The sequence below is a fragment of the Falco naumanni genome, chromosome Z, assembly GCF_017639655.2.
Source record: "Falco naumanni isolate bFalNau1 chromosome Z, bFalNau1.pat, whole genome shotgun sequence".
Lineage (NCBI taxonomy): Eukaryota > Metazoa > Chordata > Aves > Falconiformes > Falconidae > Falco > Falco naumanni.
Genome location: NC_054080.1, coordinates 83,932,133 through 83,949,227, shown reverse-complemented (window position 1 = coordinate 83,949,227; position 17,095 = coordinate 83,932,133). Strand labels below are relative to the sequence as shown.

Genomic DNA, 17,095 nt, shown 5'->3' with positions numbered 1-17,095 from the left:
GCTATTAAATCATTTATAGTCACTTCCACATCCTTAAGATCTTAGTGATGAAAAGCAATGTAAAATGCTGCTATATTTGTCATCTTTTCCTGGGTAGATGTAATTGAAGCCTTTTCACACCAGGATTTGCTGAGTGCATTGCAAATTATCTATTTCTAGAGTTTTTGAAACATTACAGACGGGAGAAGAGCACTCCAGTTCAACGGGGAGCGTGTGCTGGGCACGACTTGTGGACTACAGTGCAGCAAATGGATACGGTTCCAGGCTGCCTAGAGCAGCCTCTATGTCAGCAAGTTACGCAGCAGTGCTTCCCCTCCCTCTCCAAGGTGCATCTTTAAAAAAAAAAAAAATCATTTAATAATTTGTAAGCAAGGGTCTCTTCCCCCTTGTGCTTGCAGAACCAGCTGCAGCCCTTCATCCTAGGAGATGATTTGGTCAAATACAGGGATGAAAGCTGCAAAATGGTAATGCTGAGCACCGAGCAGTATAATTTTCAGATTTCCTATTGGTTGTATAATGGCAAATAATAAGTGTAAATACAAGATGTGGCATTTCCGTCCATTGGCAACAGCCCTACTTTGCTTTCAAGGCGTACCATGAACCAGAGCTCCACCTAGGCCATGGGGACGCAGCAAAATGCCGTTACTGACTAGGTATTAAAACACCTTTTCAAGAAGCAGCCATCTCTATAGGCAAAAAATTAGTTTTTAAGAGGGGAGAAGAAAGGGTGTTGGGAGATTCAGTGCAATCCTTCACCTTATTTCACAAGCAGGTGTGAACAAGCTGCAAATTCAACAAGGAAATCCCCAACTGCAGCTGGGTTATGGGGTAGTGGGATTAATTCACCTCTATAGCACGAATGTTGTATTAAATCTGAACAAATCTGATTTAGGTATCTTAAAAGTACTGTATGCGCCACGGTAACTCTGTGTTTACACCTATCTCTGTTTTGAGGTTTGTAAAGTAATCATTCTGATTTCCTGCTCAACTGGATGGTGAAACAAGGAATTTGGGGGCACACAAGCCATTGAGCAGGTGCCCCATCAGTCTCTGGTGTCCCAAGCTCAATGCAGTGTCCACGAGCATCCGTGCACGGTGGCTGCTGGGGACACACGGAAAATCCTGCCCCAGCCAGCACCAGCATAGGAGGAAAGGACTAAACGGGAGCTGTAAAGAAACTGGGGTGACCACTGGGTAGGTGCTTCACCAGGAAAGATGCTGAGCTGCTGCCTCTGATGCTAAAACAGCACAGAGTAACTGCTCACAGACCAATTTTGTCTTTAAGCAGCAAAGGTATTTATTTTGTGCAACATTGAGGAGCTGGCCGGTTTGCAGCAGACAGACTAGCTCCCGAGTTGTCAGTGAAAAGTTAGGTATTTTATACAGTTTTCGTGAGAGGTTACACAGCATCTTTACGTACATACTCATTTGATTTTGACACCTAATCGTTCCATTCACAGTAGATGGAACCTAGGTGGTGTAGACCTTTCCATTTTCTTTGTTCAATGATTTCCTGACTTGATGGTCTCCTTATCTCCTTCAGGTGCCCACCTTATCTTTTCTAATTATTCAGAGTATCTTCCTTTCTCAGCACAAACAGAGCATCACCCAGAGCATTGTACCAAACTCATCCAGACTAATCTTTTTTTTTTTTAAGACCTTGTTCTGTTTCACCTGGTATTTACCCAAAGCCAAACAGCTCCAGCAACGATTAGACCTGGGAAGGACCTTTGCAACCCATTACAGTGATTTTGAAAGGCTGCAGAGATATCATGTCTGAGAAAATGGTACTTTTTCCAACCACCTAAACACCTTTGAACTCAAACTTATTTTTCAAACATCAAATGCAGGGACTAGCAGGATCAATTTAACATGTTGTGGTTTAGCATCCGTCCCCACCCCCCTCCCCAAAATGTTACTTTGATCAAATTTCTGCAACTTGTTTTACCTCAAGATCCCAATCAATATGTTTTTATTATTAATAAAAAATGCATTAAGTTGTTCTAGTGACTATGTGCCAAACCACTGATTTCAGTGAGACCTGGATCAGTCCTACCACCTCGCCAGAAATTAAGATTTCTAGAATGAAACCATCTGAGGTAAATAATTAATATCCTTTTCCTTATAAATGAACATAATTCAGTATAAGCAAATTCTTTTAAAAGTCTGTTTAAAAAAAAGAAATGCTCCCAAATGAAGATCGTTGTTTCTTCTGCGTTGACAGATGAAGCGTCCCACCATGGGCCATGGGGAATGGTTGAATGCAAAGGCTGAACCACCTCGAGCATCAAGGATCCCTTTTCCAGCTGGATTTAGAGCTCAGACTTGATCTCAAGCTCTCCATCCTCAGCGCAGACTGCACCACACTTGGAGCAGCAAACCATTTTTCGTGCTGTAGGTAACTTATTTTTCAACCTTCTTTGCAAACTCACATGGACTTCAGCAGAAGGAAGATTTCCCCTCACTCCCTTTGATCAGTGCTCATCCCTTCCGTTAGCAGCTACATGTAAAACGCAGGAACCATCTCCGCTGTTACAAAACTCTTCAAGTCTTATTTCCTCCCTCCTCCTCTTTCCCGTAACATAAAAAGCTTCTTTCGCACTCTATCACGTCCCTCCACTGGTACCAGCTAAAAAAGGAACCAAATTTAGAGGAACTCTTCCAGGAAAGCAGAAGAATATTTAAAACAAGTTACGAAGCTTAAAAAGAAATCTATCTTCATTTACATACCCAGAACTTGTTAAAACACCCTCCTGGTCCTTACAGGACCAGGCTGGAGTCCTTTATCTGCTGTCAGATGGAATACTCTCAGGAACATGTATTTGAAGGCAAGGTAATTAACAAATGGTTAATGGAAAGATAAACTCATTGAGAAAGCAGACAATTTACGGTCCAAGTTTTTCAGTCTTTACTGGCACACATGTTCCCATTAATTTTCAATATTCAAGTCTCACTAGCAGTCCGATTTCTGAAGTCATTTAGCATCCAGACTGAGAGAGAAGAGTGGACCACAGCAGGCAAAGACACATGGGTCTGCTGAGAAAGAGGCAACTGTAACCTGATTACCACTACTACAATAGATTAAACTGAAAATACAGGAAATTCACATAACTCCAGCACTAAAGGTACCCTCATTCCACAACACACCAAAAAGGAACTATTTCAAAAAATGACAGCCACACAGTTAACCTGGCTTTCGATACGGACCAAGCAGCTTGTAGCTCTTTTTCTCAGCTTAGACAAAAGGAGCATTTCCTCCCTCGACTGAATAAATTGCCATAAATAACGCACTAACGCATCAAATCTGTGCAACAAAGTCCCCAGACCTAATACCTGAAGAGGACCTGATCTGCTGCTTTGATACACTCTTCCCCTTGCTGTTCTTCATCTAAACTGCCCTATTCTTACTTAGGATTTAGATCCTAAAACATATTTAGGATGTAGCTATGCAGTAGGACTGACTCAATGTATCAGCAAAGTACTGTTAGAAAGGGGAGGTGGGGGTGGTGTCCCAGGCAGCTCCCCATTTCTGGCCAAGCCCTTGTGCAGCTTCCTTCGTGCAGCCCTTGTACAACTTGTGCAGCAAGACAGCTCGCTAATCAACTTGGCAATCCAGCCAAAAATTAGTCCAGAGGCCATCTTCTTGCAGGCTAGCAAGAACCAGTGGTTGTTCAACCAGGCAAGCACTGGGCTGGCACACTGAGCTGGACCACAGGGGCACCGGGAGCCTGTGCCATCGATGCATCTCACACACCTACCCACACCCTCTGTCATTTGAATGGGAACTGAAGATATTCCTGAATTCATAGCAATTCACTAACCACAAGAACACAAAAATGTATTTACCGCTGGGATGGATAACACAGTTTTGGAGCAGCAGCATCCAGCACTGCAGGGAGATGTGCTGCAGCAGTGGGTGCACACATTTCAGGCTGCATAGGCTTGTGGATTGCCCCTTGGTTTTATTTCCAGCCTTTGATTTGTTATTTGCAGGTGGTATTGGGTGAATTTCCACAAAGCCTCGAAGTTGCTCCCTGAACTTCATTATCACAGCTGTGAATGGCTTAGAAATAGGAATTTTTGGTTGTTCCAGTGTGGAAGCAGATGTAGCAAAGCACATCAGGACAACAAAGTTAGTTATTCTTTCCCTGTATGACAGCTGGAGTCCGTTCAGCTTTTGACTATTCAAAGCAGAGTGTGATATCAAGATCTCTGTGCCTGCCATTGATTTTTATCTTACAAAAGAAAAACAACTGGGGGGGGTGTGGGTGTGTGTGTGTGTGGAGAGAATCTCCCATTGCATGACCCGGAGACTCTACCCACTTTTCACCATTTTTAAGAGAGAAGTCACAAGAAATCAGGGAGTTTCGGCTTCAGAAGTCATGTTCTTCAAGTTTGCAATTCTTCCCAACTTTTTTTTTTTTTTTTTTGAAGAAATCCAAGAGTTCCTCTACATTTGAAGCACGAAATATTCATGTTGATGTAATTCAGTTTGGAGTTACCGCAGCCGCAGGTAAAAAGTCTGTTTGAAGGGTGGGGATAAGACATTGAATTCAATTTGATCAAATTAAGCAAGGAAATCACACTCATTTTTTTCTTTGAAGTTTGTTGCTTACTTACACACTCTTAGTGAAGAAAATGTCAAGAGTATAGAAAAATTATCTGCAGGATTTAACTTCCTCATCTCACCAGCTTGGTCTGGGTGAGGATTACCACTGTCCACAAACTACCTTTGAGCAGTGCACCATTTTCAGGGGAGAGATCCTTGAAGTGGGAGTGTTTTAGTTTTTTGGAGCTTTGTTATTTGACATTTAAAGCAAGGAAGGAAACTGTGTATTAAACAGATTCATTTTCCATCTGTATTACCATCAACTCAACAAAAGAACAAGCACAAACTGTAGCAGCTGTACTTCAACCTGACAGAGTTTTCAGTGTTTATATTAAAGAGCTATGAAGTGTTTCAGCTTTCAGGAATCCATGCTAAGGGAAACATGTTTAGGGTAGATTTTCCTTTTTTTTTGTTTTTCCCCCCAGAAAATTGAGCTAGAATTTGGGAAACTCCCAACTTCTGGTTTGTTTTGAGGGGAGAAGAAAAGGAGATAAAGTTGGTTTACACGTCCCTTAATGGAAAGTCATTGCAGACTGAGCTATATACTAGGTGAAATTCCTTCTGTAGTGGTACTTCTACAAACACAAATATGGTCTTATCAGGGTAATTTCTCTTTGGAAATGCATCTGGAGGAACACTTTAGGAAAGACGACTTGTCATCTGCCTAAAGACTTTCAAGCATACTTCCAAAACTTTACTGATGCAGGGAACAGGTATACAAGCTTAGTGCTCACGCTTCAGAGCTTTAAATGAATCAAATTGTTAAGAGAGATTCACTTTTGATAGGAAGCCTAAACTGTTTTTATTTATGAGAAAACTTCATGTGCAAAGGGGGAATTAGAAGGGCTCCTCAACTCAAGCATAGCAACACCCCTAGTTACAAACACTTGGCAGAGTTATAACTACTTTTATTAGTTTCAGTCCCCTTACAGTTACAAAATACTGTATACAAGTTTGAAATAGATGTTATTCAAAAGCTTGCAACAGGCGAGCTATCTTAAACTCTGGTGCAGAAAACAAACCTTCCAGAGGGCTGTATTAAGCCAAATGATCCAGTGCTCTGCTCTCGGAATCTGTGGTCCAAGGAAAACCTTGGCTGAAAAGAAAAAGGCTGTGAAGGCTTGCACCACTCTACACATTCAGTTTCTGGGGAAGCTAGGTGTCCGAAACCATCACTTATGAATTTGTTCCTAATTCCAGATGTTTCCGTATCCTTTACAAAAGCAACGCTAACCATACCTAGTACCCTCTCCAGTTTGCAACAGTTCTCTGCGTGCCACAGAAAAGAACTTATGGATAGTGGTGGGCTTGGCAGTGCTGAGCTAACGGTTGCACTCGATGTTCTTACAGCTCTTTTCCAACCTAAATGATTCTGTCATTCTATGGTACCAGAAACACCACCAGTATTTTTAAGTGCTATCCAACACCATCCTATACTTTGTCTTCATGCAGAGCTTGCTCACGCTGTTTCTCCTTTTTCATTGGAATTTCTATTGTCATAAAATCCTCAGCTAGTGTTACTTCTTGACCATCTAACACTGACTCTGCCTGTCGCTTCAGTTCGGTGACGTCCATGTCCCCCTCTCCTCTCTGAGCAGCTGGTTTATACCGCTGACTGAAGTGAGTGAAAACCAGTTTCTTAACTTTACACAATTTTGCAAAATCTGATGCCATTTTTGGAGTACTATGACCATGCTCTCTGGCCTTTTCCTCCTGGGTATCATCCAATGTAGCTTCATGTATCAGTACATCTGCTTCACAGCAAAGCTTCATGGCCGCATCTCCAACCACACCTGAACAATCCCCCAAAATGCAAATTTTTCTTCCAGGAATAGGGTCTTCTAAGACGTCAGAAGGAGAAATCATTACTCCATTTTCTAGAACAACTGCAGTTCCATTCTTCAGTTTCCCATATAAAGGACCTGGCTGAACTCCTGGTAAATAAAGGCAAAAGAGCCCATAAGTATTATAATGCATGTCGTGTTTAAAAAAAAAAAATTAACTTCAGAAGAGATATGCTATACACAGAGCTGTCTCACTGAAAAAATACAACCTCAATATAAATAGCAATTGATATTTCATATACTTCATACAAATAAAGAGCCCGTAATGTCAGCAGGAAGTGTATTTGAAGAAAATCTGTATTTTTCATATTAAAGTCAATAAAGTCATGCAAATACACTGGCCATACATTTCCCTGAAAGCCACATTGTCCTTTTTAAACTTTATCATCTGAACTTGTTTGCTCTTCCCAGTATGAGAATGGTCTTCAATATTAATTGGTATTAGTATTACACACCAAACTGCTGCATTGGTGTGAAGTATTAAAATGTCTTTAACAGAAAATGGGAAATGGAGTTTAAATTGATTACAGAGAGATACAGGCCCTCTAATTTGCTAGAACCCCTAGAAAGGTGGTCATAAAAAGATTACAACTGCCTATGAACCCAATTTTGTTACACTTGCTGAAAACTGGGCTCTAGGGCTACTCTGTTGGAACACATGCATTTAGGCATTTAAACAATTACAAAGAGGAAAAATAAGACAAAATAGTTACCAAGGTCTTTCAGTTTCTGTACATTGAGTCTACCGGTCCGGGGCTTCTCTTGCACCACAAAGCCAAAGGAAGGAATGCGGTGAAATAGGCGAAATGCTTTCAGAACTATCTCCTCGTCTTCAACCAGCAAGTAAGAGTTTTCTACTGGATCCAAGTGGAGTATTCTCCCTTGTGCTCCCTGGGGAGATACCTCATCTCTGTCCAAGTGAAAAAAATCCTTAAATTCTTCTGGGGGGCACTGGTCCCGTGTAGGTACCAGTTCATGAACAGTGTAGGGAAAGAGAAGTTGTGAGTGGGAGAGCTCCATACTCCTCCATATGAAGTCTCGCAGTCCCAATGGTCCATAAATATCAAGAGGTGGTTTGTTTGGGTCAGGGCTACTTTGGAGGCTAAGTGTACACAGCAGGCCAGGAAGTCCAAAGAAGTGGTCACCATGAAGATGAGTTATGAAAATCTTGGTAATTCTGCCTATTGATTAGAACAACAGGAAAAGAAAAACAAACCAGAAAAAGGCAGGAAAATAAATGAACACCGTATCAACTCAGAAATAATTGCTTTTTGGCAAGAAGTAGGAAATAACAAAAGGGGGAAATCAAAATAAAACTAGTGTTCAAGAAATAAATCCCAAACCACGAAGTGTATTTCTTCCATAGTAGCAGTAAGTTTCCACACAAGGTTTATTTTGTCTTGATTTGCCAAGAAAAGACTGCTGAGACAGAAGTTTTAGTTCCTTCTAAGCAAAACGTGCTACAAGCATGGAACAGAATCAAGTGGTGACATCTGCCATATTAAAACACAAAGCAGTGCTGGAAAGTGGTTGTGCTTTCATACATCACATGGAAACTGTAGACTAATGAGAAACGTAACATGGAATTTATGTTGTTCCCAGTTTTGAATTTAGCACATGAAATTAACATCATCAAAAATAAATTTTAAAAAAGCATCCAGTTTTGATTTTGAAGTTTTTTAAAAGGCAAGAAAACTATGGTGTCTGACTGGTTTGTTTTGAACAGATGAAAAACCGTGCTTACAAGATCTGGGTTTTGTTTAGTGTTTGAATTTGTCCCACTCCAGCTCCCAGGCACTGGGCCCTATCTTTGCTAGACTGAAAAAGCCCAGAATTTTCTCTCATTACAGATACGTGTACTTAAATCAGGCTGTCTTAGTCTCCTCTCCTAGCTGAGTCTCCACTTCCATACAGTAAGGCATTTTCTCCAGCATCTGTTAGGACGAAGTAATAGGAAGGACAGAATCTCTTTGTTTTGATTTAAGAACAATTTAGTAAAAAGCATAAATTTAGTAAAAATTAGTCTGTTCACTTGGCCACTAAATCCCCTGACAGCTTCAGATTTTGGAGGAGCAGGAAGCTGGTTTTCTGTTCATAATTGATAATTCCATCTTTGTAACTTTCGAGTCAGAAGACTGGTCTTGCCGCTGTAGACTGCAAAAGCACAGCTACTGACGATAAACTTGGTTTCTACTTTATTTGCCAAAATGTAAAAGTTACCACAGATACACACAACTTTACCTGACAACAAAAGCACAGTGTTTGTTGACAGGAAGACTCACAGCATGTATTGTCTAGAGCTGTCTTCAAATAAACACAAGCTGTGCCTGGTCTGTGGACCACGTTTGAAATTACAAAGCCCAAGAAATTAATTCAAGAGAGTTTGGTTCTCAAACACAATTCCTTACCAAAGGGCAATCAAGGATTACTGCACAGCAGGTTCAGCAAGTGCCACCCATACACAACACTTTCAGCTGCTCATGCATGTTTAGTATGTATTCAAATACCATGAGCAGGAGGACAAAGTATTTTGTTTAGGTCTTATGAAACTTTCCCCCTTCCCTCATCACAATACCTTTCAACAGCACAAACCTGCTTTGAGATGGCTCTTCATGAACTGTGTTTGGGTTCCCTCTCCACAGTCAAAGAGCCAGCACTCTCCTTCCCTGCGAAGCACTAATGCTGATGCTCCTCTTGTTGGAGAGGGATATGCTGAGCCTGTGCCGAGGAAAGTTATATCCATCGACATTCTGAGTACGTCGGTACACCACCTGAAAGATTTTGAGCTGCTGAACATACATGTTTATGCTAGGAAAGAAACAAACATTTTCGCTTTAAATGAAGGCATCCTCTGTACTTTAATGTGAGGATCAAATTCCCCTCGCCTTGAAAAAATAAATAATAAAACCTCCCTGGAGCAGGATATGACTTTCAGATGACACAATATTTACAAGTGGCAGATTTCCTCTTTATGTCAGTGGAAGGTTGCAAACACGCAGCCCACACGTAAGACCTTTGTTCATTACCTAAAGAAACAGCCCTATCCAGTTGGAAACACTCTAACCTTTCAACCCACTATTATTTCTTTCTTCTTTACTTAATTTAAACTGCATTTTCCTGCATGTGCTTTCCTCTAAAAGCCTTTTCCAAACGACTAAGACCAAACAGCCACTGCTGACGTTTAAATGCCACGGCAGGACGTCAGGGGCGGGCAGCCCAGCAACCCAGAGAGGAAAAACTTTCTCCCCTCAAAACAACTTCAGAGACCGCAAGACACAGGAGTGACCCGATTTACTCTGCCTTTGCAATGGTGCCCTTGAAAGCCTGTTTGGCTTCTCATAAGGGCAAAGAGAAAAATTCAAAACTACCATTTACGTAGCCTGAAGGCTGCCTGACAGATCGCAGGACACCCACTGCAGCAGAAGGATCTATACTGTCAGCTGCCATACCCCTGTAGCTTATGTCTCTGCTGTGTTGTCCAGATGAGGAGCCTGGCCGGTCTGCAGGAGCAGGGCAACCTTTGGAAAGCTGCATTAGGAGCAGAACTGCCCCGTGCACAACTCTAACACCGCCTCGCCTTACGGGGTGTGCTACCGCCAGCCTTAAGTCCTCCTGGATTTAGCGCCTACCCCGTTTTCAGATGTGTTTCCTCATTTCAAAGTCCAGGTGCCTCAACAGCTTCAGATGCCTTTCAAGCAAACAAAAAATAGAGCCTCAGTTTAGCTGCTTGTAAAAGCACTGCCGCCATTCCCTGAAGGAAAGCAGTCCCCTTCCCGGCTGTGCTAGCAGCCGCCTCCCAGGCACACCAAGGTGCAACCCGACCGCGGGGGGGGGGGAGGCGAGAAGGGGTAAATGCACATCCATCACCCCCCCGAAAGAAAGCCGAAATAAACGTTTTGCTTCCTTTACCCCTGCGTAAAAACAGATTTAACAACCTGTCAGCTGGTCTAAGGCATCACGCTATTACTTTGTGGCCAGGGCACGCTAAAAGCCCTACCGAGGCCTAAGCTCGCCCGCAGCCCCGCCGGCCGCCGGGCCGCCCACCCCCCCGCTCCCCCCGGGGCTTGTGAGGCACGGCCCGAGCCTCCACGGGCCGCCGCGCCCGGGCACGGCAGCGTTTAGCTCGCAAACAGAGCGCGGCCAGGCCCAGGCCCGGCACCGCGGCCTACCCCGCTCCCCGCGGCCCGCCTCCTCCCCCGGGCGGCGGCGGGCGGAGCCGGAGCGGCCCAGGCCCGGCCCCCGCCCCCGCGCTGCGCCAGGCGGGCGGCCCCGGCCCCACGGGGAGCCAGGCGGCCCCGGCCGCTGGGGCCAGGCGGGGGCCGGGCCTCCCGGCAACAAATGCTGTGGAGAACCAGTTCTGGGGATAAAATTGCACAGCCTGAGTCCCGGGGGTGCCTGCTGGTGGTGCGCAAGGGACAAAAGGAAAAAAAACCCCAAAACATCAGTGATTTAGAGAGTTCCATACCAATGCCGTATAGATCAAGGGTTGCTTTTTCAGAATAAACAAAGTCAAATGTAATTTAGGCAAAGGGAGTGCATTTTACTAAGAAAATAGAAGACCAGAACACACATTCCAAGAATTACAACGTTAGAAAGGAGAAGAAAAACCCCAACCAGTTCACATTAAATACAATTTTAGTTTCAGCTGAGCGATGACCCTCCAGGTACAGTCAGCCCCGGGCAGATAAGGCAAGAACTGTTCGCACAAGCACTCCGGTGGACTTACATTTATTTGTGTAAAGTAGGTATGTATAAGCCCATCTATACCTTTTTTGACACTGCATTACTTAAACTGGCCGTCTTACTCTGTTTGTGTAGTCCTAAAAGTACTTTTATTTCCATTTTCATTACAAAGGAACTGCTTCAAGGATGGGTAAGTCCAGGGTACTCGGACAGTGAAGTTCAATCCAGCGCCAACTTCATGCATGGCAGAATATTAACGCACGCCCCAAGGTTCTTGCACCATGAGCAAAATGTCCAACGTGAGAAAGCTTTTTACATGAGCTGTAGCCATGGTCTGCTGTGCCACCAGGTCCTGGATCCCCCGCATACGATGGAGCTGCTGGCATATCTTCCTCCGGAGCAGGCACGAGTAAGCTGCATCACTACCAAATGCTAGGATTGGGGAAGTGATGATAGGAAGCAGAGGTCTAAAGCATGCTGTATTTTCCTTGTGGTTCACCCAGAATATCTGCAGGCTTTCTGATACCATGGTAATGTGTATTTTGCAAGTAGGTAGGTAGGTCAAGGTAGATCCGTACAGAACTAGATGTCCCTTCACCGGCAGCAGCTGAATTACATTGCTCAAACTCAGCTGCCAAGTGGGTGCAATTAGAGAGCTGCTCTAGATTTTTCTCCTTGCTCCACTATTCAATGTAACACCAGTCACTGCCTATTAGGTATTGGCTGTTATGAAACAGGATAGCAGCACACATCATCTTAAAAAAAGTCCAAAAAATGACAGTGGTTTTCTTAAACTCGGGAATAGCACTTGCAGCTGCAACAGGAGTCTAAACTGTTCTGTTCTTACAGTCCAATCTGAGAGTCTTGTAGATACTTTTATCCAAATGACAACAGGTGCTCAAATCTGCACCTTTGAGGTCAAGAAGACCCGGAACAAACAGAAGACAAACAACATCGATCTACTTAGCCCCGGAGTCAGCTGAACTAAAATTCAGTTAGAGCTGTACAATAGTGAACCCCATAGGGAGGAATAGTCACCAAATAGGGCTGCTACTGAACAACTAAAAGGTGTATCATTTATCTTTGCAGTTACTACCACAGGAGTGTGACAGAGTTACTCCACCCCCACGCAAAACACTGTGCTGGAAACTACAGTACAGGGAAGACACACACCTACTGCAGGAAACCTGTTAAACACCAATCTGCGCATGAAGTGTTGCTTTGTTTTAAGCCTGGAAAACAAACACAACATCATGAAACATCACTATTCACAAACATAACCAAGAACTTAGGCAAGGAGTCACACCTGGGTTTTAAAAATCTATCAGATACATTTTAGTAGTCTTCCTCTACAGGTCACTTGTTGGCATGCAGATGTATGCTTCAGGAACGTACAAACCTCTGTAACATCTTTGAACAAGAACACATGTTATTTTATAAAAAAAACGCTGTGCTCCCTTAGCTACCTTTCTTCTCCTCCCCTAGACATTTCTATACATTGCTGCCAAGAGGCTCAGTCCTGCTCCTGTTGATTTTAAGGAAGCAAATCGTGGACCAGTCCTGGAAAAGACTGAGCTACTGACCTCAGTGGGAGTCCCTGATCCTCTCCGAAGCATTCTGTACACCCAAAATAGTATCCTCACAGAAGAGGCATGAAAGAGACTTCTATACCATTCAGAGGGCAAAAGTCACCAGAGCTGTGTGAAGAGCTATAACACTAGTCATCCTGTAGGCAATACAATTTTTTTAAAGAACAGTGTAAGATTAATTTACTGTATGTAGCATTACAAAATGCATCCTGGTGACAACTTTCTCCCTTTGCATACTGCATAAGAGGATCTTCCAATTAGATAAAGATCGGTAAATACTTTTGCATAAGTCAGCAAACAGAAAAAAATCAGGTTAAGTAGAATATGAAAAAGGATACTGTGGGTCCTTACTAATTGACAAGATAAATAACTTTAATTAATGCAAAGATTAGATGTGAAGAATACACAAAACTGAAGATGAACCTGTATATTTTATTAAAAAAATAAATCAGAGAGATGAAAGGGAGAATGAAATGCACTTAAAACTGAGCTGACCTATCTCCTGTTGCTAATGAAAAGCAATGGCTGTACATTAAAGGTAAAAGTCCGCTGTGTCTATATTGCAAGCTATCCACAGAACAGAACCTGATTAAACAATGTCCACAAGCACATATCCACAGGTAAGGTTCAACTGGTACCACTGAGCTGCTGTAACTGGGACAGATTAGAAAGAGGCAGTCAGGCCTCCTCTATAGAGTCAGAACTCTATAGATGCAGCCCCATCAGGGCAGGGCTGTATTGTAACTGGAGCCTCCCAGCGTGTTAAAGACTATTTTTCCTCACCTGTGCAGTGGTATTTCCAGAAAAATTATGCAGGAACATTTGTACCTGGGAACATCCCACTGCCAGCCAATTCTGAACAACCCTTCTCGGCATGTGCTGTGCTGCTTAAAGACAGCAGGGAGGCTGTGCCAGGAAAGAAAAGGACTGTCCTTCACCAGACAGGCATTTTCCCTCAGCCTGACAGCAGCCACTGTGAATTCCCTGCTCGAGAGCTCCCTTCGGGAATCGTGATCACTCTTGCCCAAAGCAAGACTCTGCTGCATGCAGGTAATGCTGTCCTCCGAAGCACCGGGTTATCCTGAGCACTGTCAATGCCCACTGCTTATGGACGGTGACTGCACTTCTTGCCTGAAAACACTCAATCAGACCGAACAGATGGATGGAAATCTTTATTTTGTAAGACAGATTTATATTTACAGACTGATTGCCCTGCCTCTGTGATCAGCCTCAGCCGGGACACAAGATCAGCACATGGGATATTTTTGTTACTCCATCTGCCTTAATTAGTATGTTGGCAGAAGTGAGGAATTGTGCGTTCCCAATATTCTTGAATCCAGTGATGCAGAACTCCATTGACACACTACCACAGGCTTCAGCTAGAGTTGAATTTTCAGAAGGTAAAAATAATTTGTACATTAAATTAACAATTTTTCAGTAAGATCACAAATTTAAATACAATACAAACCAGGCATAGCAAAAATAGATGGAAAAAACATTCTTTGTAAAAACATCGTCTGTGTGTGTGTTGGTCTTTTTTGTACATATACTTACATATACAAGTTGCAAACCACATATATCGCCCAATTTGGCAATGTGGGATTTCGAGCCCCACCAGACAGCACTTTACCACAGTTTGAATATGCAGCCTTTTCCCCACATGACTGTTTTCTGCATTTATATAATCAGTCTCCTTTCCTCACTTAGATAAAAGCCTTCCCAGAGTTCCATGTTCTTTTTATCCAATACGTGAACGTAATTTTAAAATTAGAGATTAGGCTGTAAGAGGCAGAGACCATGTCTAAAGGGGTACAGAGACTATTTTCCCTGTTCTATTTTGGGCCTGTTCTTTTGGAGACCACATTTTCCAATAAAAATGAGGAAACAAGAGAGGTGCTTGCCACGGTTAAATCCTGAGCAAGTTTTACTTCATCTCTTTGGATTCTGGCTTCAAGTTTGCCAGTATAGCCCTTTTACATCTATCTATTTATTTTTGTCCTTTTTTACCTTGATGCAGAACACCATGAAACAGCACATTGTCTTCCCTTCTGTTCCTGACATACCACTGTTCTTGTTACAGCAACCAGATTTAGAAAAGTCACAGACTGTAGCTATCACTGTGTGTCCCTGCCTGCTAATACAAACTAATGGAGGGCACTCAAACCTGGTATGAACAAAATGAAAAGGAATGCACACTGTGGTATCTGCATCAAATGTGCAGCGCTCTTCACTGCAAGGAAGAATTCAACTCAATTTTTGTTTTCAGAAACCCCCAACAAATTACATCTGTAAATGGGAGTGAGGAAGATTAAGTGATCAACTTACAGCTTCTAGGCATTAGAACTTTTGAGTCCTGTCTTCAAACTGAACTGAATATACTGGACTAAGACCACAAGAAATGTTCAAACTTCTGTAAATGTGTGTGTCAACAGCTGCCTGTAGCACTTTCTGTTTCAGCTTCATCAGCTGTCTGCAGGGGGGTTGTTCAAAGTGGCAAGTGAGTCCACTTATGAGTTTTTGAGTCAGCAATGTCACGAAAACATCACACGCAGGTCGTTTTGTGAGAACAAGGGTATGCAAGACAGAAAACAAATTAGCTTAAAAGAAACAGAACCTTGAAAAAAATTAACAAATGAAACAAAAACCCTCTGGCACATCAACTTGGAGTCCACTGCAGAAAATCTCCCCTTAAAACCTCTAAAAAGATTTCCATAAATTGCCTCAGATCCTGCCTTTACTTTATAGAATTTATTATGCAACAGCAATAGCTTTGTTTTTAAAAGCTATTAAGTGATTAATATGATTTTCAGGCTTTCCAAGAATATTTTTAACTAGCTCATGTGTTTCTTGATAACAGATTTTTTTTACACTATGATGAAAACACAAAATACAGACTGTCGCAACGGAGGGAAGACACAGTCACTCAATATGAGTGATCAGCAGACTTCGTTTATTGTCCCTTACAGTCACCTTTTGTATCTTGTTATAATTAGCTCATACATATTACAAAAGTTAAGCTCATTATTGGTTAGTTGCCTAAATACCAAGTCCACCCCTAGTTTCTCTTCTGTAGTTATCTGTTCCCACCTGCAACATTCTTTTCCCACCGAAATCTTCCTGTTACTGTGTAACAAGAACAGCCAAGGACAGTGTATTTTGCTTTACTTCAGATAAGCTGAGAGCGATGTGCATTTTTGTCCAGCCAGCTGGACTATGTCTATGAGACCTTTTTCAGCTAGCCAGTTATCCACAACAGACATTGCTGCAGATTCCATGTGCGTATACCATGGTGCTCCTCAAAGCACGTTGAAAGAAACAAGAGCAGCCAATGCCACAAGGAAGTCTGGACATAGACATCTTTAAATATCAGATAAAACAGAAAGCCCGTTAGACCGTTAAGATTTGTCTTAAGCTGTCCTTTCTTTTTTGACAAATGCTCTCTGGTGATGTCACAGATAACGCAGCGTGACAACTCCAGGACAATTAGAAGACTGATTATTAAAAGCAGAAATAAATCATTCTGGAAATCAACAGTGATGAGAGAGCTATAGTTCATCATCAAATGCACGTAGCTAAACCATCATTAATGGAATTCTTTAGTGTGGTGCTGGCTCTTAGCTAGAAATGCAATGTCATTATTTAAATGTATTTTTGAGTCCTCTCTCATTCCTGTGGATGCCATCATCCATACAGTCATCAGGTACTTGGGAGAGTGGGGAGAAATCTACACCAAGTGAAAAACAGGGCAGAAGGGGGGAAAAAAAAAAAGACAACAAAATGAGCAAAAATAAATTATAGGACTCAAAGATGATGATTTAAACTGGTTTGAAAAAGGAATCCCTGCAGAGTAGAAGATGCTGCCTGAGGAGTGCAATCTTCTGATGCATCAGTGAACCTTAGATTCAGGCCAGTCATACACATCTGGCATGAAGGACTCGTATTCGTAGGTCCAAACCTTTGATCGAATGTAACGGTTCTTGTCTGCAGGTTCAGGGTAATGGAAAGCCATGTTGTTTGCATACAAAAATTCCATAACCTGAAAAGTTAAATCACCATGCAGTTTGTGCCTTTTATTACCTTCACGTAACATCCCCACTTCCACTGCAATGTTTAGGACTCACAAACTGGATAAAGACAAACTCCAAAGTCCTTTTATAATTCCTGAATGCCTTACCAAGATCTAAAACTTGATTTCAGAAACCAAGGGAGCATCATTTTGGCCCATTGTTACTGCCAAACTGAATCATCCAACAAACTCCATATTTTTATAAGCAGCTCTTATTAAAGGCACAAAGAACTGGGTATTTTGTGCCAAAGGGCCATACTGTGCAATTCAGCAGGTTAATGTACACATAAAACACTTTTAGTAC

At 42.4% G+C, this 17,095-nt stretch overlaps 2 protein-coding genes across 8 annotated transcripts in view; both read right to left on the bottom strand.

Moving 5' to 3' along the window:
* Positions 1–5,500: 5,500 nt before the first annotated feature.
* Positions 5,501–10,476, bottom strand: ELAC1 (elaC ribonuclease Z 1). 5 transcript variants are annotated; one of them, XM_040580627.1, is made up of 5 exons: positions 10,389–10,476; positions 10,083–10,141; positions 9,046–9,224; positions 7,167–7,634; positions 5,501–6,543 (listed from the first exon to the last, which is right to left on the bottom strand). In XM_040580627.1, the coding sequence occupies exons 3-5, from the start codon at positions 9,200–9,202 to the stop codon at positions 6,041–6,043; spliced, it is 1,128 nt and encodes a 375-aa protein (XP_040436561.1). In that variant the 5' UTR covers positions 9,203–9,224; positions 10,083–10,141; positions 10,389–10,476; the 3' UTR covers positions 5,501–6,040. The 5 variants fall into 5 exon arrangements, with proteins under 5 accessions (XP_040436561.1, XP_040436562.1, XP_040436560.1 ...); XM_040580628.1 differs by having other exon boundaries at positions 10,363–10,455; XM_040580626.1 differs by having other exon boundaries at positions 9,903–10,466.
* Positions 10,477–13,884: 3,408 nt separating this feature from the next.
* Positions 13,885–17,095, bottom strand: part of ME2 (malic enzyme 2) — a 33,998-nt gene continuing 30,787 nt past the window's right edge. Inside the window, exon 16 of one of the 3 annotated variants that reach the window (XM_040580200.1) lies at positions 13,885–14,104. In XM_040580200.1, coding sequence (XP_040436134.1) covers positions 14,012–14,104 — 93 coding nt within the window. In that variant the 3' untranslated portion in view covers positions 13,885–14,011. Of the gene's footprint in view, positions 14,105–15,898; positions 16,762–17,095 lie in introns of those variants that run through there. The other 2 variants (XM_040580201.1, XM_040580199.1) reach the window with 2 other exon arrangements.